Source organism: Fusarium tjaetaba (genome assembly GCF_013396195.1).
Source record: "Fusarium tjaetaba strain NRRL 66243 chromosome Unknown NRRL66243_c0000140, whole genome shotgun sequence".
Taxonomy (NCBI): Eukaryota; Fungi; Ascomycota; class Sordariomycetes; order Hypocreales; family Nectriaceae; genus Fusarium; species Fusarium tjaetaba.
Window position 1 is genome coordinate 39861 of NW_023501336.1, and position 20790 is coordinate 60650.

Consider the following 20790-nt stretch of genomic DNA (forward strand, 5'->3'; position numbering starts at 1 on the left):
GATCTATGTTTTGCTCTGAAAGTGGCATATACACTCTTACTCTGCTGGATTATATGAAAGATGAAGTGATGGCAGATCTGAAACCTGGTTCTCTTGAAAACAGGTTACTAGTCATATGGCCTAGACTCTGTGGTTGTGGCTATTACAAGGATGTCTCGATATTTTGCCACCCCGGTAAACGATTTTATCCACTTACGCTGCACAAACAGCTGAGATCATGCTCTCAACAAGCCATATCAGACCCATAGAGGAAACAGAGTTGTAAAGAGAGGGTAGGATAGCGGAAATAACGCCTTCAGAGCCGATGGAGGAGATAGGTTTATGGTAGATGAATACTCCGTTGGTATTTATAAAAGAGCAAACCGCCCTTGGAAATATTGACATATAACTCAGCTTGACTAAGAAAAACGCTATTACTATCCCAGTCCTTTGATGTTGTTATTCTGTAAAATGCAATGTAAGTCTACATAAGGTAGCACAGCTTCCAGGGACATAGGCATATAATAAGAGAAATGACAGTAATAGTACTTGTCCCTTCTTAGGATATGTCAAGCCAACGGTACTCAGAGTCATCCTCACAGAATCTTGTGTGTTCTGTACACGGCCAACCTTCTCCAACCACCACCCAGTGGTCGTTTCTTCGATCCTTTCTAAGTACAATCAGACGTTCGCATCCTTCGAGCCTAACAAGTATGTCGCCCCGAGAGGCCTCTCTCGTCACAACACCTATAAGCCCTTGTTCTGTGATAGTCAAGCGCATTTGAGCAGCCGAGAAAGTATATATACCATCATCTATCTCCTTTTGGAACCGCAATACATCGGATCTGGGAGCTGTTAAGCGGGAAATCTCTTCCATAGGCCCATTAAAGAGTCTTTCGATAGGTATATGTTCGCCTCCAATGATGACAAATATAGATTGGTGTTCAGCGAATCGATGGTCCCGAATCCAATGTAAATTTGTTCTTAGTATGTCTCCCCACGTCTCTCTGGTCCAGTAGGTTAGCCCCCTTCCCCCGACTTGAAAGCCTTCATTATTAGCTATCCAAGAACCGAGCCGAACTCTTAGCGATTTGGAGATATGCATTCTTTGGTCGATGATATTGTCTGTCAGACTGCTTCCAGATAGTTTCAGCCCAAAGCATAGTGACTTGGCAATCGCAAAATAAATATTGTCGTCACAGCCGTAGGGGGTAGGTCTTGACTCGTGTGTGGTTGGAGCGTGGAGAGGCGCTCCTAAAGGACTACCAGGGTAGCAAGGTGTCGTGACATTTGCAAGAATGTCTAACACCTTGCCTCGCACGCTGAGAACACCGTCTTCGACACGAGGTGAGTCGCAGATTAGAGAGTCCACGTCTGTTGATGTGCTTCTTCGAATCATATAGTCAATCCAATCCCGCGATCGTATGTCCTGAAGATCAAGCCACTGTGGAACCCAAGATGGGACATACCAGTCCCGAAGATCGTGCTGGAGGAAAAGGATGTTTAAGTTCCCTGTCTTCTCCAAGAGTGATGTGGCCATTCGCTTGTATAAAGTCCTTGGGGAAATACCATACTGGGGATATCGAACAAACCTGTCGCCATCATGAGCCAGCCCAAGAAGCCCATATACCTTATCGAGCTTATCAGTAGCTAGTAGTGATCGGCTACGCCATAGTAGATCCAGCAGATAGATAGGGGAACACCGTATGAAACTTTGACGTAGACTGATAAGTCTTGTGATGCATTCGACCCCTTCCCAGTCTTGTGACGCAGTGCAATCATTTCTTCCCACCACTGAAGGTGATCCCATAAAACCAACTAACTCGCTCCAGGTTATGCGAACATTCTGATACAGAATGATGACGCTCGTGGAGACAGCGAACTCCTGTACAACCCAGACTCTTCGCCAATATGCATTACCAAAGAAGCTGGAGCGTCCCTCATCTCGCTGAGTGATCTCAGCTGTCGTTGGATAAAGGAATGCCGGTTCGACGTTTCCGCTTAGCCAGACTATAACCTGCTCAGCTGTGCTAAATATAGCCTTCATACGAGTAACCTGCAAGCCTCTTTCTTGAAGATCAGCTTGGTTGATACAGATTGCATCAATCCAGTAAAAGCCTGGTTCCCGTTGGAGGATTTTTAAAGCTTCCAGTAGATTTTCGGTTACCGTGAACTCTGTGCCATTCAACAAGATTGAACCATTGTGCTGGTTGGAACCCCAGCAATACGACAGAGCTTTGTATCGTGGAGCCTTATGGATAGGTACTGTGTGAAGCCGACAAATTGGTTGAGAGTGCATTAAAGCGGGGCTGGTAACCTCAAGTAACCTTATTTCTTCATTGTATAAGAGAGGGGAATAACAGAATTTGTTGTTGAATTGTGCCGGAGATGGCGATATTTGCTGTTGGGAGCTAGTCATTGTGTGAATTGAGGTTTGGATGTGAGATCAAGATTGCGAGGCAATTAAGAACAAGTAAGAGCAGAGCCTTTTTATTTATAAAGTACTTAGAATCGAGTGACAACTATTGACAGAACATGGTGAGGGGTAGCATGCATGCATTTGCGTTTACCAGGGTTCTACTGGAAGTGACTCTGGCTTTACGTGGAAGCAGGCTCGGGAGGGTTACCATTTTTGCTCATATTGATAATGGGCCCCAGAACAAAGCTAGAGGATATCAAGCGGTGACATGAGAAAACGGGCGAAAAGATAATCCAATACAAATGAAGCGATTCTGCCAGCTTTTCTGCCTCGCCAATTGTATCAATGTGCGACTGGTGGCGTCCAACCAATAAGCCACGAACAGATGGCTTTGCCCGCTTGATACCGTCCAGCTCATCGGTCGTAGGTACGCCCCATGCCGGGAAACCCCATTCATTGGCTGAACTTGTGCAAATACAGTCTCCAGACTCCAGAGCCTCTTTCAGCACCGCCTCCATGACGCTGGGCAAACCTTCACTGTAATTTGGGTGGCTGTTACGTATGATCAATTGAATACCTAGCGAAACAATCCAACAAGACTGATAAGTACAACTCTCAATATTTGTCTGAGGGTAAGAGGAAGGTTAGAGCTTATTATGCTGGTAGTCCTCTTCTCTTACTATGACCTCTGCCCCCTGTCCACTATGTTATCAACATGTATTCATCTCACTAATCTACGAATATAACACGACCATTTATGTTGGGGGCGAAACTCAGAATGCACCTCAACATTGAATTTATCGCCATAGGGACTAAGACCTACAGTTAGTGACCCAGAATTAGACGGCAATAGCTCCAGACTTCTGAGTGAAAGTTTGAAATGTCATGCTCGGTCTAGCTAGAAGTAGCTACTCCTTTGGGATGGGAAACTCCGGATGTAAGGCCTGATGGCGATCTCAATATGCCCCGGAGAGGTTCCAGATAGTCTCTGGCTACAATCCCTTGCTAATCTCTCCTGCTACATTCGGCATCCTCGTGTCCCTTTCTTGTGGCAATTAAAGTCTAGCAAACGCAACAAGTAGACGGACTGTGAGTGGAATGCACCGAACAGCAAAGATTCTGGTCATTACACTAAGGTTGAACTGCGTGTCCCCGTTGACACTCCCAAAGCTGCCAACGGGCGCTTTATCGCCTACAAGATGCGTGACGACAAGGGGTTCTACGAGGCACTTCTGGCAAATCATGGAATCGAGAAGGATTGTGTTGAGTGGAAGGACTATGAAGACCACGACATTTTCATCTACCCCAGGGGTCCTCGCGCCCGCGACGTTAATGAGAAGCAGCCTAATAGGTTTACTACTGGTCCAATCTGGCCTTGCGAGACTCACGCAGGTTTCGCCATGCACAAGAACTAACCCCGTCGAATCCAAGACAATGGCGAGATCGACGTTCTCAACCCGAAGTCCATCGTCGGTGAGGCGATTTCCAAGACTGAAGAGCTTGCCGAGCTCCTCAGCAAGTCGTGTATTGAGGCATTTTCTTCAAAGTTACGGCGCAAGGACGAAATGGTGCAGGGCCTTTTGAAGAAGAGCGAGTCATGATCTATTGCTAAGATACAGCTGTTAAGGTAGAATAGCCAGACTCTAAGTAGCCGTGGTTGTAAGTGTTTAGAGTATGTAGGGGCAGATAACCTGCGCTCATGGCAAATTGCGCCTGATCTTCGAAAGAATGACAAGACGGAATCTTGAGTCACTGAGCGAAGTGTGATTCTGCCATATTACACCGCTTGTTCGGTGCCTATAAGTTCAATAAAGCGACACCTGTTTCTCATTCTTGTTCCTTTAAATACTTTCCTTCTCCATATTTCACCATCATGCTGATCGAGGAGCTCGAAAGCCTGCGGGACGACATCCGCCCACTGAAACTTGACGTGCTGCGAGCTGCCATACGTGGAGAATTGGTTCCTGAAGATTTCCCCCATGAGCTCGCATACAAATGTCTCGTAGCCGGAATTCGACATCATGATGGCTTCGCTCGCGAAGTCAGGGGCATATCGGGACATCATTCCATGGAGAGAGCTTTCAACGCTAGGGATATAATGAGTGGCCGAGTGCCTGTGATGGAGAAGCCAGACGACATCCCCTATTGCTTCTGGTACCCTGATGTTCCCAGTCAAGACATTCTGCGGCAACTCTTGAAGGACTATCCTACAGTTTTGATGCGCTACCAACTTGGCCGTGCTTGCGCGGTTGGAGGTTATTTGGAACTCTACAAAGAGCTCGATATTCTCCCTGATATCTCCATTGCGGAAGAGGCCCGGGACAATTTACCTGTCTCGAAGGATATCTATGAACTGGTCATGAATGCGCCCATCCTCTACCGGGTCATGGACGATTACAATCTCTGTTTGTTCGATAAGCCCCAAGGCGGAGCCTGTCTCAATGGGGACACCTGCGTCCGGTCTACACTGGAAAAGAGACAGCCACTCCACTATGAGATCTTCCCTCCGCCGTTTGATATCACCGAGGACTGGTGTCTTGGAGCGGGTGGAAAGCGCATAGAAGAGCGGTCTATCCCGAGCGACACTCTGAGCCTCCTCTATACCCCATTGCCACGACATTTACCCACGGTTGACAAAGACATACTCATTCTCATGGCTGACTTTACCGGAAACATCGACCGCTACGGCCGACTACGAAGACCTCGCACCGTCAATGGCGAGATGCAGTGCATAGTGCGTGGTATCTATCACAACACCTTCTTTGCCAGGTGGTGCTACGAGCAGCCACATCTCTATGTGCTCCGAAAGTTTGTCCATGCACGATTCATCATGAATGACGACCTCACATGGTTCAAGCACAATCGGCCAATCTCGAAAGACGACGTGCCACGCATCATCTGGTATCCCCAACAGGCAGATCCAACAACCTATATGGAGCTATTCCGGCTCATGCCTCAACTAAAACAACTAATCGCCCAAGCAATGGTTGTTTGTAACGAACCCGATGATTTCCTACGTCTTGAGCCAGAACTCACCCCAGAGATATACGGAGAGATCACAAATGGGATTCGCTCACCATTGTTCCGTGAGTTCATTGACGAGCGGGTATCGTATGAAGAAGAGGAGAAGCTGGCAGACTGGACGGAGCTTCTGCATGATTGCCATGATGTAGCACCCTACGACCACCTGGTGACAAAAGAAATGAAGCCTCATTTTACACGTGCTCTTGACGAGCTCAGTCTTGATGATGTTGGCTTCGAGAATAGAAAAGCTTACCCGCCGAATGTGAAGGACGCTAGGGACTTGTTGCGATGCATGTCCACCTTTCCCAATAAGCCTAGAGATCATTATTGAGAGGAGCAGGGAAGGAGTTTATGAAGGGTAACGATAGGCGAGAATTTAGATGCTGAAACACTGTGAGCTGATAGTTGAAGGATGATCCAGGCCAGCTAGAAGTACATTGCATCCTGTCGCTGGAAATTCTAGTTCACAATAAACACAACTTGCTTATCGCCTACTTCAAATTGCCGAGTCGTTAAGAATGGTCTCATAGTCTTTCTCATGCTAGTCAATAGTGTGCAATCGTGTACTTTCAAGTGAGGACACTGCTTGGTATTGTCATAACGCTGGACGCTGATCGTATGTTAAGAAACCACTGAGTTCTAGCTTTATTCCACTCAATACTTTTCAGCCTCGAGTAGGCTAATCCGTCAGACCAATACCGTTTCTTTCTCATCATCAAGATACCTCACATCAATACCATTGAAGAGACCTTCTCGGTCAACCATATCAAGGGGATGGATCCCTTGTGTTCCTAGCAAGAGACCCTGAATTGTAGGCTAAATAGTGGTTTTAAGGGGGCATAAACTCTCAGGGGTTCAGGTAGTCCTTCAGCAAATCGTCCCAATTGATAGACTGGAAGTGGACTAGCGCTTCGTCCAGATGTTGCGGCTGAGAAACACCGATGTGCTGTGGTGCCATAGATCCTGTCACTTCGCTTGGAATCTCCGCTGGTATCATATTGGACTGAAGCGAATTGGAGGAGATGTTGAATTCATTACTCGTCGAATATCCTTGAGATTGAGGATCCGGAACATCGAGACTATGTTGGTTTATCGAGCTTCCCTGCATGCTAGAAATGTCCCCAGGTGTCATGCTAGGTCCAGACGAGCCGTAGAACGGTTGATGACTAGAAACGAATGGTGGCTGCTCAAAAGATAAACTTTGGGTCCAATAATTAGAGACTGGCTCGGCGCGAGATTGTTGCGGTTGTTCCCAATTTTGGCTTTGGCTATGCAGGTCAGGGATGTGAAAATAACTTTGCTGGCGGGACTACTTACTGACTCGTCTGTGCAAGCTGCAGATGGGAGGCCTGTGGTTGTGGTGCATACTGATTCACTTGTTCCTGATGATGAGCAAGAGTTCCATTCCCATTGAGTTGCGAATGAGTAGCCTGTGGTAAAGCCTGCTGAGATTTCTTGCGCTTCTTTCCAGATCGAGCTTCATTTTGAGTGGCCTGTAGGTTGGAGTCCTGTCGTGGTAGTTGCTGGGAATTCGCGTTTCGTACCTAAGGTAGTTTAGCAACATATTTGCTGTCAAAGAACTGTTGATGGAGAAATACTCTTGGCACTGGCTGGTACTGTGCAACTTGTACTCCATCTTGATACAAGTTAGAAACGAACTGTGTACCGTAAGGCACTGTTGGTGCGGGCCCTGCGATGTTCAGTTGTGAGGTTGGAGGTCTGTCGCCATCATTCTTGGTGGAGTAGTGAACCCTGTATATGGTGTCAAGTACACGATTCTGAGTGTCAGTACCCAGTGATGCGATTCGAGCCTTTGCTGTAAGGTAAGGAACCGCGATCTCCACGAAGCGTGTCCTTGGCCTTTCTGTGCGCGGGTATATGAAGTCCTAAAGCTCATACCATGCTTTCTCGGCATGTTTACCGACATTGTTCTGCCGGCATCGTTTCAGCTCTGACACGAGCATAATGCCTGATTCTCCCGCGGTAGTACGGACGCATTGCGACTGATGATGCGGGGCACCATTCTTGTCTGTCGAGAGGTCCTCGCGGCACTTCGAGCAAGTTATAGGGGAATTGCGGAAGTAGACTTGGTGGCAAGATTCGAGATGATGATACAAATCTGGCATTGTTTTCAAAGGCAGGTTGGCACATGCGTAAAAGCGATTGCTATCGTATTTGTGAAACGGGCATTCTAAGAAATTCGGGGGATTCTCAGCATGAGGATATCGGGGTTGGCTCCACAACTCCATGGGGGCGTCAAGAAGATGTAATGATTTTGGTGTGTATTCCGAAGCAATGGTGATGATGATGAAGAAGAAGAAGAGAAGCCAAAGGAGGTCCCTGGCAATGGAAGTGTTTGGTATGGTAACACTGGCCAGGACAATTCCTTCCCGAACGTGGATGAACCGAGAAAAGGATGAGGAAAGAAAAAGCTTGAGGATGTTTGCTCACGCCGAAGGAAGGGACTGAACGGCGATAAGCGATAAGCCTTCGTCCACATATCGAGGCAAACTGCCTTAATTTATAGAGTGGCTGGGCAATTCAAATCGGGCGATGAACAAGATGCGTTTATTATGAACTAAAGTTTCAGCAACAAGGTGTAAAGTGCTTTTACCTAGTAGTTCCTCATGCAACAATACCAATCAATAGCCCCAGCTCCATGAATGCATCATTTCGCAGAACCAATGTTGAGCTCGTTGAAAGAAAGCTCGGGCTGCTTGTCATGATCGAGCAGCACAGCTGGATCAAAGATACAAAAGACCAGAATAGCAACTGCGATACAAACACCATCAAGACCAATAAAGTATCCCTCAGTCTTCATCAACTTCCCATCCCAACCTTCAAGAAGTTCGACCGTTCGGTAGATGCATCGGATGTACACAAACACCACGGATGTGATTGTGGCGTAAATAACAAAACGTTGACCCTTGGTGAGTTCACGACCCCGTGTTCTCAAGACAAAGATTGCAAAGAGAGTGCAAAAGTCAGTCATGCTGACGAGTTGGAAGATGATACCAGATACCATCAGCTTGGCGCCTGGCTTGGTGTCTTTGCCTTTGTTCGCTGCCCCCGAAGCAAGACCACCACCGCCAGCCTGAATCAGAAGAGCCAAGACATCAACGACGAGAAAGATTCAGAGGTAAAGCTTAGGTCTGATGACAGAGTATTGAGGTCCGACCGCCTTGATCAGATATCCCAGCGTGACGTAAATGGCAGCAGCCACAAAGATGGGTGCGACGACGAGGGTAGTGATCTGAAGAAGGAAAGCAATCTTGTTATAAGCGCACTTCGACGACCACGTTCGACCAATCCAGCCAATGAGTTCGATGTACGAAGAGATGGCTAGGAGGTACGAAGTGGCTTTTCGCTTCTGGAACGATCGAACGATGTGATAGATCCCCGTAGCTGCAAAGATGAGACAAAAGACGATTCCAGCTGCTAGGCTGGGAACGTAGCCGTAGGCATTCTGAAGGCCTGGGATAATGTCTTTACAGCCGTTGAGAAGATCGCCTCGGGCGTAGGAACCGTCTGCTATTGACATGATGGCTTGGATGAAGAGTGAAGAGTACGAGAAAGCTGACGCTCGAAGAAGAGCGAAAACCTCGAGCGAAAACTTGAACCCCAAAATGAAGGGCGCCGGATCTGCAACAATCCCCAGGACCAACAAGTCCCTCAGAGTTTCTGCTATTTTCGAGTCATTCGCTGACCCAACACCGAGTCGTGTTTTACCCGCTCAGATTACAAGCATGGAGCTTGTTATCAGAGCTGACAGGGATAGGGTGCGATGTTAGATCTTACGGTGTGGGAATAAGTATGGGGACGGCACCCTTGCTATGACCACGTAAAAAGTGGCACAGATTAGCTTTGTGACATGTCGCTGACCCCTTTATTGGCTGTATGCTGGTCACCAACAAACACCGGCTTATGAGACATTTCTCGTCATGCATGAGGGTGAATATGACAATTATACTTTGCTACACGATCTATGCTCACCAACCCTGAACTTTCCCCACAGAGACTTTCAATCCCTTACTTGGCTTCGCCACAATCCCATCCGTGATATCCCGTACCTCGTAGTCCTTGTCAATGTCAAACCTGTATCTCCCTACCAATACGCATGTGAGGGCCATGAGCTCAGCCAGTGAGAACTTCTGACCGACGCAGCCTCGAGGTCCGTGTAGAAATGTCAGGAATGCGTAGTTACTCTTTGAACCGCCTGAGTTGGCTTGTCCAGGGGCCATCCATCGCTCAGGGTTAAAGTCGTCTGCATCTGGACCCCAGAGTTCGTGGGCTCTGTTGATGGCCCAGAGACAGAGTACGACCATAGTTCCTTTGGGGATGAATGTTCCGAGGATTTGAGTGTCTTTGAGGGCATCGCGGACGGTGAAGGGGATTGGTGCGTAGAGCCTGAGTGATTCTTGGCAGACTGCATGGAGATAGGAGAGGCTATCGAGCCTTTTGGCGTCAACGTCGTCTGTAAGACCGTCAACATTCTGTCGAATCTCCTCTCGAAGGCGGTCCTGGATATCATGATTCTTTGCTAGAAGGAAGATTGTCCAGGTTAGCGCTGCCGCACTGGTCTCGTGCCCAGCAGCTAAGAAAGTCATCATCGTATCAACGAGTCCTTCGTCGGTGAAATGACCAGACTCAAGTGCCGTAGATATTATATCAGGCGATAGTTTCTCCTTGGCAGCCATCTGAACCTTCTTCGCGTTGATGAGTCGCTGGGATGTCTCCCTCGCCGCTTTAGAGGCTGGCAAAACGCCCATGTTTCTCTGAAATGGGAGGTAATCCGTGATAATGGAGGGTAGCACCAGCTGAAGGACCGTCAAGAGCTTAGCACCACGGCTCTGCTTGACCATTGACCCATACATCTTCATAGTGTCCTCAATGCTTGGATCTGCAAGAGACCTGAACTCGTGGCCCATTCCTGCAGAACCGATGATATCCATAGAGGCTCGACTCGCCCAGTCGACAATATCAATCTCTGAGGTTGACTCTTCTTTGAGTTCCTTTTCGATCCCGTGGACTAGTTCTTGTGCATTGCTCCAGAAGACGGGATATAGTTCTTTGATGTGACGGAAGCTGAATGCCGGCATCAAATTCTTTCTTTGCAACTGAGGGTGTCAGTTTTATTCTCATACTGGGCGGATGAACATACCTTGTGAACATCTCCTGCTGATAGGAGCAGCCCATAACCCAAGATCTTGCCGACCATTGCGCGGAGGAGATGAGGCTTGACGTAGTCATAGCTGTTCTGACCAAGCACCTCTTTGAGACCTTCCGGGCTTGTGACGACGAGTCTTTCCTGGTTGAACAGATGCCTGCCTGGTCAGTAAAACTCTCACATAAGTGATGGACACTCACTTGTATCTGATCAACCCATTGTTTTCAATTGTCTTTGACCAATGTCTGAACGGCAATCCAGCGGGCTGGTTGACAGACTCGGCCCAATGTCCATTGATAAAGCTCGCACCCTATCACTGTCAGCCACATTCTCAGACGCATCTTCTTCTACATACCTTTGGCTGTGGGAGGTGCCTCAAAGGACTAAAGAACCGATGATACAGAAACACCAAGGAGAATGCCCAAACGCTCAAGAACGCCAGCAAATACTTTCCCATATAAAACGGGGCATGACGAATAGAATAATTCTTATGGTGAAGTATTTGAGCGTATAGTGAAAAAGCAAGCGCACAAATGGCCCAGGGCCGGTAATAAGACAGTAAAACAGCAATTCGGTCCATGGTGAGGATGATGTGGATGAGGAGGAAATTTCACGGAGTTGGGTATTTTATGTGCAGGCTTACCCACTCGAGCTTTGTGCAGGGGTAGGCAGGGGCCTTGTTTCGTGCACTGCCACTACGTGATTGGCTTGCGGGCGGTTTACAGCGCATTTTCAGTGGACGCTGCACGAACGGCTGAGATCAAATTGACATCCTGATAATCTAAATCACGTTCTATGCTACGCTATGCGAGTTCTCTGTTCTTAAATGGCAGCTTAACACCAACAGGCGGCATAACAGCTTCTGTCACCCACCGACTCTCCGGTCGAACTCCATTATGCTCAGGAAGCAGCTCAATATCAAAACGGTTCAAAACATGATACAAAATCATCTCCATCTCGAAATCAACAAGAAATCGTCCCAGGCAAGCGTGTTTTCCATGTCCAAAAGGAAGATATGTTTGAGAAGTCGATACAAACGACAGAGTTGGGTTAGTGTCTTTGCCATCGGGACTTGTCCTCATATTGGAGAATCTAAAAGGGTAGAACTTCTCAGGGTCTTCGTATATATCAGGGTCTCGATGAACCGGATACGAGAGGATTGACATGGTTGAGCCATTGGGAAGAGCATGGCCGTCTGGAGTTTTGAGACCATCAGGCGCAACAACCTTGCGAATCATGGCTCTGTTTCCAAAGCCATGTGTTGTCATCGATTCTCTGAGAACACTATCTTTCTGTATCATTTAAGAAACCGATGCTTTGTCAAAGACGCCGCCGCTGTCTGCAAGTACATCAGCCATCTCCTTTTGGATAACTGCAACGGTATTGAACTCGGCATCTGACGCTGCGATATTGAGCAAAACATTGCTGATAGCAACCGCAGTCTGGTGGAACGAGGCAAGACTTGCAAGACAAAGCCGATCAGAGATCTGAGATGGCGTAACTTGGTTACCATGCTTGCTGATAGCATATCGCATCATCATCTGCAGATTGTCTATCGGTTCTTCACCCTTCTCATAGAGCCCAGGATTCAGTAGCTTCTTAGTTCTCTCCTCATAAAGTGGTTGGATATGCTTTTGAATCTTCCATCGTCTGTACCGTGTTGGCAATGTGACGAGGAACCCAATCAGCGGCTTCAGAAGTAATGGAGTGTAGATCAACAGCCCAGAATTCAATATGAACAGATCTGCAAAAGCGAGTGAGTCTTTCAAATACTCCTTATCGCGACCTTGAAAATTGGCTAACATCAAACAAAGGAACTAAGACTCACAGAGAGGAAGGCCAACAGTGAACCGACTCGAGACTTGAGCTACAATCCACTTCATAGCCTCGTAAACATCAACCTCATCACCATCCTTAGGCTTGATATACTCAGGAATAGCATACTGAAGCTCATCATCAACGGCAGTAGCTAGTATCTCAAGAAAACGGCCCATGTCCTTCTTGATGACGATACTCTGCCATGGACCTTGGATATAACTTGCATGTCCAGAGTTCCAATCTCCCTTGTCGATCCCTCTGAATCCTTCAATTGGGCTAAGGACAGCGTCTGGTTGTGAAGCGGCCCATTGTGTATGATGATGTGCTAGATGGATTTCATCTTTGAAGCCCATACTGGGCAACACGCAGGCCTTGCCATGTTTGGTGAACTGGTTCGTTAGTTTCGCTCGTCATTTCTGTGGGGAGGCATACTGTTTGATATGCTTCAAGGAAAAGCTGCCGACAGTCCGTCAGATACGCCCACTGTAATTTGAAAGGCAGATATGAATGACGCTCAAGTCTTGGAAGACTCGAGGCTAACTTTGGAGAACTCCTACGCTGAACCAGATAAACAACCGCCAGAAAGACGGCCACAAACAGGTAAACCGCCATGACGATTGATGCTGAGAATGCCTTCACAACAATAGTAAAGCCAGGAAAAAAGCTCGCTACCCTAACGAGTACGTATCTCACCATCAGCCCTAGCCGAAACATCAACAGTGCTTTTTCGCTTTTTTACCTCAGCCTAAACCTGTACCCGGTCGAAATGCTACCCCCAATCTGGGGTAGTCTCTCCGATGCTTACAGCTTTAGGCGCTTCTGGGGTAATTTCTGGCATCAGACGCTACGACGTCACCTCACCTCCCTTTCAAGCTTCCTTGTCCATGGGATTCTTCACTTGCCAAGCGGTCTTGTTTCTCGTTACTGCAAGCTTATCGTGTGCTTCTTTATTTCTGGGGCTTTGCATTTCCCCGCTGATAGGGCGCTTGGGATATCGGCGAAGGAGACTAACGTTATCAGCTATTTTGTTACAACAGCGCTGGTGATTACGTGTGAGGATGGAGTTCAGCATGTGTTTCGAGGTGTACTGGGAACCTGGTCATGGTGGCTTGGTTACCTTTGGGTTATGTTTTACATGTACTTGATAACTCCATCATGGGCATATCCTGCCGCGAGAGTCGTAAAGCCTGGAGACCAATTGGTCTCTTTCTCTGTCATCAAACAGTTCATACAATAGATGAGACATCACATTCGTATTTTCAGTGATCATGCACGGTAAAATAGACAATAAAGTTTTTCATCGTCAAAAAGAGACCCTATCAATTGCCTCATGGTATCCTAAACGCGCCGTAATCTGACAAGTAAATCTCTATCAACCCTTGCAACACCCCTCGCTTCATTCCCAACTTCAGGTCCTCTATCCGACGTCTTCCCATTCCGATCTACAAACCTTAAGGGCTCGATCTCAAAGTGTGCAAAGAACAAAACAACCGCTGACAGAATCTCCTGCTTGGCGTAATTCCGCCCCGGGCACATCGCTGCGCCGCCTCCGTAGGGGAAATAATTGCCTGCTGAGATTCCAGAGTTGCCCTTCTTGATGAAGCGCTCTGGCCAGAATTCCTCTGGGGGGTGTGAGGCTGATGACCATACTTCTGGGGCGTTGTGGGCAAGGTATGATGGTGCGAGGACGAGATTGCCCTCTTTGAGTGTGTAGCCGTCTAGTTCGATCGAGTGTCGTAGTTTGCGGACTACAAACACGGATGATCTTAGACGAAGACACTCAAAGTATACTGAGTTGAGTAGTGGCAGCTTCTTGAGTACCACAATATCAACATGCTTGGTGTTCTTTTCAAACACTGTAGAGATTTCTTCTTGTATCCTTTTGAAAATCTCTGGTCGACGCAGAATCTCAATGATGATCCAAGACGTCATCGGAATAGCATTTGAGTTGATACTCCAGATGAGACCCATCTGAAAAGAAGCTCTCCCATCAAGGCCAATGCCATATTTCTCCATGGCAACTTCTCTTTCACGAACAAGCTTGGATCCAAAGTTTGGTTCCCAGTCAGGGTTTTGTTTGTGACAAGCTCTCCAATCGAGGTTTTGCCAACCTTGATCGAGATAGCCTTTGACAGTCTCCAAACACTTGTCTCTAGCGTTGGACCCCTTCCGACAGAGAAACTTGGGGATACCGTAGAGTAAAGACATGAAATCTTCATCATAATGCCAAAACACATCTGCAAAATTGGGATCAATGTCGAATACTTTCCGACCAGCGAGAGCGATGGTAGAAGCTCGAAACATATGATGCTTCATAAACTCATCAATGCCAATCTCAATAGATCCCTGAGTACAAACGGTACTGAGCTCATCAATCATGGTATCAATGAAAAGCTCTGTAAGAGCCGATACCGCATTGGCGCCAATGAGGTGGGACTCATAGATCTCATGGAACTTTCTCCATATTCGATCTTCCTCACGAGTCTCGGTTAACGGCAGCCGTGACGATCCTGATATATCCTTAGCTACTAACGTAGCATCTTTTGCAGGAAGACGTTTGACTTTCTGAGCTACGTGGAGAGCAAACTCTTCGAAAGTGAGTTCTTTGGAACATCGAAAGACTTGTTGGACGTTTCTTGTGCCGTGGATGAGATAGGCGTGGACGTTGGAAAGAGCCTGCAGGCATGGGAGCGAGCTTCTCGTCGGCGGTGATCCAGCGGCTGGGGAGCCATTGGAGCGCGGTGTCGCCCCATGAGGCTGAGGATGTGTGTAGGCCTGCTAGGTTGACGCCGATGAGGGTGTTTTTGGGGATTGTGTATGATGTACCGCTGACTTTGAGGGTTTGTTCTTCGAGTGTTGTTTTGGGGACTGCCCTTGCTGCGCCGAATAATCGGAGTGTTTCGTGCTGGCGATGTTAGTAGTGATCAATTACCAGGCGTCTGACGTACCATGATTGCGAGAACGCGCTTCAATTGAGGATAATATGTTTCGTAGTCAAGGTCTTTCAAGCGGACTCCAGCTGTGACTTGGTCAACCTCTTCCGCTGCCCATTTCTGCCATTCGGGATTCGCTGCGAGGAGGATTGTCGCGTAAGCAAGAGTGTTGGACGTTGTTTCGTGACCAGCGAGGTTATAGCTAAACAAATTGCCATAAATCTCAGAGTCTGTCAAATGACAAGTTCCCTTACCCTCTTTGTTCTGGTTCTCAGATGCTCGTACAAGAATACTCATGAGGTTATCCTGTTCTTCTGCCCCAGCATCCATGGCCTCGCGCTCTTCGGCGACCATCTCAGCCATGTACTGTCGAAAGTTGACGACAGCGTCTTGAACTTGCTTGAACTTGGAGGGCAGCATACATGTGGGAAGATTGAGTGTAGCTGTAAAGACAGCAGTGAAGAGATTGCCCAGAATAAGACTGAGAGAATCGCGATATGTGAGACTGTGATTCTCTAATGCACTCTCCAAACCGCAGCCGAATGTGTAGCTTCTGCCGAACCCAGCGGCAGTGAGAACATGAAGGGCGAGAACCATGGTGTCGCTTTGAGGGTTCACGACGCCTTTCGGGTTTGATGCCCACATCTTGAGCATTTCGGTAGCCTGCCTCTTTGACTCATCCCATACAAGCGCGCTGTTCCTCTCATTGAAGGGCGGTGTTGTGATCCGTCGATGTCGGACCCAGTCGTCTCCTTCAGTTGTCACGACATTGCGGCCAAAGATCTCGAGTGGCTTGTAGAGAGCCACGGCTTTCACAAAATCTCTGCGGCGGCGACAAAGATTGTCACTGGCCTTCGCATTACCTGTGAAGACGCGGATCTGCTTGGGACTGACAATGATGAAGGTGTCGCCAATTCGCTCTTGAAGATCGTGGATTTGCTCATAGTTCCAGTCTCGGCTGTTGTATTCAACAAAATTTCCAAGTTCAAATGGCAGGATCTTTCTTAACAGAGGCTCCAAGAAACTGCTGCAAAGCAAATATGGGACATTCTAAGGGCATTAGCAGCAGTACATTTGGAGAGAAGCTAAACTTACGGATGGATCAATTGGCGTGATGAGAACAGGAAGACCGATAGCTTTGGCTTTCCTGTAGTTGTAGAGAAGCTGCAGTGTACTGAGGCCAATGTATGCCAACAACAGGCCCCCGATGGCGTAAAGAAGTGATATCATGTTGTCTGAAAAGTCGTGATGATAATGAGATGAAGGTTGGAGTAAAAACGAGAAGTGTTAAGTACACGGACTACAGTGGGCTACCGCTAATTTTAGAGCATAAAAGCCACTGAGAGCACTGATGATCGCTTGTTTCAGCACGAATGCACCTAAAAGCTGCGTCGTGGGAAACCTGCAGACCGCGGGCGAGCGATTGTGTCAGGCATGATACAGGCAAGTCCAGGACGTTCTTAAGTAGTAATATTTATGTTTGGAGCACTTCTTGATACTTTGTGGTTAGATGTCATGAGAAATTGAAGCGTATCGCGCTGCTGCTGCTTCATCGCGGAGATGCTGCCCTTGCTTTAAGGAAACGCTTTACGACATGGAAAGGATTTCATGACCTCGTCTTATTTTTTTGAAAAACTTTCTACTCTGATACTACCAACAGCTCATAACCTTTGCCATCGGCTTGAAAGCACCGAGCCTGATGAGTTCAGTCTCCGGGTGCTGCTGCAGAATGACAGGAAACCAGCGAACTGGTCCAGACCAAGCAAGAAAAGAAATAACCCAAAAATAACCAGCAAGTCTCGCCAATATTCTCGTAAACCTATACTTCCAGAGAGGAAGAAACGAGTCACCAAACACATCCTCCAGCATCAACCCGATCAATTGCGTGCTAAAGAACTGGATCGCTCCACTGTCCTTTGCAGACACCGCGCTGCCCATGTCACTTGGGACGTGAACCAAGCCAGAAAGCGCGAAGGCAAGAAGAATCTTCAAATACCGCGAGGGAAGCGAATAAGACTTCATACGGAAGATGTTCTTGACAATCCACGTCGCAGTGCCGCGAAGATTATTCTGCAGCCCTTGGTGCCAAAACGTGCTGAAAGATGAGCGCTCATCCACTAAAATACACTGGGAAACTTACGACCAGAACTGTCGGAGGCAGTAAGACTCTGTCAATTCACCGAAAATCGGTCTCCAATCTTTGGCAGCTTTGGGGTGTATTGTTACTGATGCTGCAGAGGCGAGAGAGTAACCGCCTTGGATAAAGCAGAAGATTGACACGACTGTTGTGACGGTTGCGATGTACCGAACTTGCAGCTCTGCTAGAGTAACTTCGCTAACACGGCGAAAGATGGGAATGTAGTTTGGAGCCATATACTGCTGATCGAGACTCAACTGCGTCGTGATGCACAGCTTGTGAACGAAATAGCAGAGAATGACTATGAGAAGATTTATACACACGAATGGTGTAGCAGCAGGCACGTACGTCGGGTCTCGAGAGTCAAAATGGTGAATATTTCTGATCTCCCAAGGCGTGCCCAATCCTCTCATCGAGGACGCGACTTCTTGTCCAAAGACATATCGCTTGCGAAACTCTGCAATCCTCGATTGGGGTTCTTGGTCTTTCTTCTCGTGATCCTCACTGTATGCAATTTTACGCACAATCATGCGCTCAAAATACGTCAGCGAGATTTGCGGAAATGCAGAGATGATGGCTCTGGAGACCCATCCTGGAGGTTCGACAAAGTCTTCAAACGTAGCGAGTGCAATGAATGTTGAGATGAGAAAGATTATGAACCCAATTGGGCGAAGAATTGATGTGGGAGATGTGAAGCCCGCGATGTAAATGAAGAAGAATTGCTGGGCTGTCGATATGACCAGCGGGTGAAGGTAGAGTCGACAAGCCATTGTTACCGACAGAACTGAGGGCATACAGAACCTGCTAAGGGACTGCAAACTCCGAAGGACAGTTAGACCTACTGAAAGGTTGTTGTTGGCTCTAATGGCAGTATAGCTGATACTCGTACGAGAATTGCTGAGCTGTCACTGGACTCATGAAACACCTCTACAGGCTTCATCGCGGTGCGCCATTTCACGACGCTCAACACCAGACAACCCAGCATCCAACTAACGCTGAACCGGAAACAGTTTCGACAAGAACCGAGTCTACTTTCTGAGATAAGCCGCAAGTGCCAAAGTAACCCACTGGTGCATCGGACAATTGCAAAAGCCACCCGTGTAAATCTCAACGGCCCAAACTAGATCTTTTGATGCAACGGTAATCCCTACCCTTGACTTGGCTAGATAGCCGACGCATCCTTGTTCATCGCAAGCTAATAAGCACACGCCCAGCGACTCCATAGTCTGTGTTGCTAACTTGATGAGTTGCGGAGCCGACTTCCGCTACAGAGGAGGCTTAGCTGTCATTGTTGTGCCCTTGATCTTCGGGATGTCGCTGTTGGAGGAGGGGGACTTTGTCAAGGGTTTGGATGGGGGCATGAGGATATCCATTTACGTATGACACGGATGGACAGTGTGATATGACAGCGCTTACTCTTTCATGCTTGATTTGATCAACGGAATTAGAATCAACTGGATACATCCACTGTAACGGACCGTAGGCTTGAACTGCAGTTTTCTTTGTTGTCAAGATACCGGTATTTGAGCGATCCCCACGCAAACCACCACTTCGCTCAAGCAAATCTACACTCCGGCCTAAGGTAGACTGGAAGGACTTATCCATTACAATGGCTCTGAGCAACCTCACCATTGGGGTAGTCTGCTGCGTAGTGGTAGCCATCGTTGCCTTGGCCACCAGAGAGACGCCCGACGCGAGAGAACCGCCATATGTCAAAGAGACTGTCCCGTACTTCAGTCACATCTACGGACTCTTGAAGCATGGCCTACGATACTTTGACCTCGTCAGGTACGTCTCATATCACTCTCATCGACCGTCGCTAATCTCATCAGCGCTCAACAACCGCATCCAATCTTCACGATTGACTTGTCGGGACAAAAAAACTACATCGTGACATCTCCAGAACTTTTCCAAGCCGTTCAGCGCAACACAACTTCTCTGTCTTTCAGCCCAGCTATGATCCCGGCGTTTCGTCGAATGATGGGTTTCGACGAGGCGGGTATTGAACTCATCTTTCGTGATGCTCATACTGAGAATGGCATGTATGGTGAGATCCATAAAGTTCAAAAGGCTTCGTTGCGCGCGCTCCCGGGTACGGAGTCTCTTGATGAATTGTGCACACTCATTCGTGCTAAACTTCTCAACATCGTCAATAAGCTTCCTTCAAGCCAGACAATCGATCTATATGCTTGGGTTCAGGATCTGTTCATGAGAACAAACAACTCTGCTTGCTTTGGCGAAAAAGATCCCTTCACTCTTGACCCATCACTCAACTCAACATTTTAGTAGGAAGCCTAAACTCAGTTACAAGAAGGTTGACTAACATGAACAGGGCCTGGGAGGCTAACATCAAGGTTTTCCTCCTTGGAGTCCCTTGGTTCTTAAGCCCCAAGAAGCACTCTACAGCACAGAAGACTCGCAAAGAGCTAGTCGATGCATTCTTGAAGTATCTTAACGACGACGGCCTGGATACTGCTTGCTCGTTCATTAAGGAACTTTCCGGGCTGGGTATCCGACGAGGTTTGAGTAATGAGAATAATGCTCGTGCTCTCCTTGGCACCATCCTTACGATTGTTGGAAACACCATCCCCACGACATTCTGGCTGTTGATATCGATCTTCTCCAGGCCAGATCTGTTGAAGGAGATTCGGTCCGAACTGGAAGCCACCCTTGAAGATTCTTCTTCTGGGACAATATCTCTCGACTACACCACCATTCGTGAGAAGTGCCCAGTCTTCATGTCAACATATGATGAAGTCCTCAGATTGACCAGTGGCATCGCAACTGTGCGGTATACCAACGAAGACACTCTCATCCAGGACCGTTGGCTCTTGAAGAAAGGAGCTCAAGTTCAGATGCCAACAGCTTTCATCCACGCCGATCCAACAACCTGGGGTACAGACGCGGATGTCTTTGACCACACAAGATTCTTAAAGTCCAAGGTCCTTACCAAGGAGCAAAAGACCCGAAGGACTGCCGCGTTCAGGCCGTTTGGTGGTGGCAATAGCCTCTGCCCTGGTCGTCATTTTGCGTCCTACGAGGTCCTGACCTTTGCGGGAAGCGTTCTGCTAGGTTTTGATATGGCTCCAACGACGAAGACCTTCGATGTTCCTCGGATGGACAGGTCGAAGCTTCCTTTGACGTCTCTTAAGCCCGCTGGTGATATCAAGGTGGATCTGTTGAGGAGGACTGGTTGGGGAGATGCTCGTTTTAGATAGAATAGGGTGAGATCACGCTGTTCGATGCTCTATACGAAGTGAAAGTGGTTCACTGGAATAGGTAATTACCAGACTTTCTTCTTAAGTCATTTGAA

At 47.8% G+C, this 20790-nt stretch overlaps 8 protein-coding genes across 8 annotated transcripts; 4 read left to right on the forward strand and 4 right to left on the reverse strand.

Annotated features, from left to right (window-relative positions):
• Positions 1-2743: 2743 nt before the first annotated feature.
• On the forward strand, positions 2744-3813 carry FTJAE_7071 (killer toxin subunits alpha beta; the record flags this gene model as incomplete). Its single annotated transcript, XM_037353750.1, has 3 exons — positions 2744-2825; positions 2879-2957; positions 3510-3813. The coding sequence occupies 3 exons, from the start codon at positions 2744-2746 to the stop codon at positions 3811-3813; spliced, it is 465 nt and encodes a 154-aa protein (XP_037205810.1).
• A 458-nt stretch (positions 3814-4271) lies between these two features.
• FTJAE_7072 (uncharacterized protein) lies at positions 4272-5753 on the forward strand (the record flags this gene model as incomplete). Its single annotated transcript, XM_037353751.1, has 1 exon — positions 4272-5753. One exon carries the CDS (start codon positions 4272-4274, stop codon positions 5751-5753), a length of 1482 nt encoding a protein of 493 aa, XP_037205811.1.
• A 516-nt stretch (positions 5754-6269) lies between these two features.
• FTJAE_7073 (uncharacterized protein) lies at positions 6270-7548 on the reverse strand (the record flags this gene model as incomplete). Its single annotated transcript, XM_037353752.1, has 4 exons — positions 6270-6690; positions 6740-6966; positions 7021-7174; positions 7322-7548. 4 exons carry the CDS (start codon positions 7546-7548, stop codon positions 6270-6272), a joined length of 1029 nt encoding a protein of 342 aa, XP_037205812.1.
• A 542-nt stretch (positions 7549-8090) lies between these two features.
• On the reverse strand, positions 8091-12760 carry FTJAE_7074 (pisatin demethylase cytochrome P450 monooxygenase; the record flags this gene model as incomplete). Its single annotated transcript, XM_037353753.1, has 7 exons — positions 8091-8516; positions 8601-9103; positions 9456-10539; positions 10584-10746; positions 11463-11881; positions 11939-12375; positions 12418-12760. The coding sequence occupies 7 exons, from the start codon at positions 12758-12760 to the stop codon at positions 8091-8093; spliced, it is 3375 nt and encodes a 1124-aa protein (XP_037205813.1).
• Positions 12761-13275: 515 nt separating this feature from the next.
• FTJAE_7075 (cholesterol 7-alpha-monooxygenase) lies at positions 13276-16570 on the reverse strand (the record flags this gene model as incomplete). The annotated part of the gene is made up of 5 exons (XM_037353754.1): positions 13276-13414; positions 13858-15164; positions 15241-15312; positions 15356-16390; positions 16436-16570. 5 exons carry the CDS (start codon positions 16568-16570, stop codon positions 13276-13278), a joined length of 2688 nt encoding a protein of 895 aa, XP_037205814.1.
• A 420-nt stretch (positions 16571-16990) lies between these two features.
• Positions 16991-18247, reverse strand: FTJAE_7076 (TRI7-trichothecene biosynthesis; the record flags this gene model as incomplete). Its single annotated transcript, XM_037353755.1, has 2 exons — positions 16991-17435; positions 17481-18247. The coding sequence occupies 2 exons, from the start codon at positions 18245-18247 to the stop codon at positions 16991-16993; spliced, it is 1212 nt and encodes a 403-aa protein (XP_037205815.1).
• Positions 18248-19086: 839 nt separating this feature from the next.
• FTJAE_7077 (cytochrome P450 monooxygenase 7A1) lies at positions 19087-19763 on the forward strand (the record flags this gene model as incomplete). Its single annotated transcript, XM_037353756.1, has 2 exons — positions 19087-19265; positions 19310-19763. The coding sequence occupies 2 exons, from the start codon at positions 19087-19089 to the stop codon at positions 19761-19763; spliced, it is 633 nt and encodes a 210-aa protein (XP_037205816.1).
• A 38-nt stretch (positions 19764-19801) lies between these two features.
• FTJAE_7078 (cytochrome P450 monooxygenase 7A1) lies at positions 19802-20695 on the forward strand (the record flags this gene model as incomplete). The annotated part of the gene is made up of 1 exon (XM_037353757.1): positions 19802-20695. The coding sequence occupies one exon, from the start codon at positions 19802-19804 to the stop codon at positions 20693-20695; it is 894 nt and encodes a 297-aa protein (XP_037205817.1).
• Between the last annotated feature and the right edge of the window lie 95 nt (positions 20696-20790).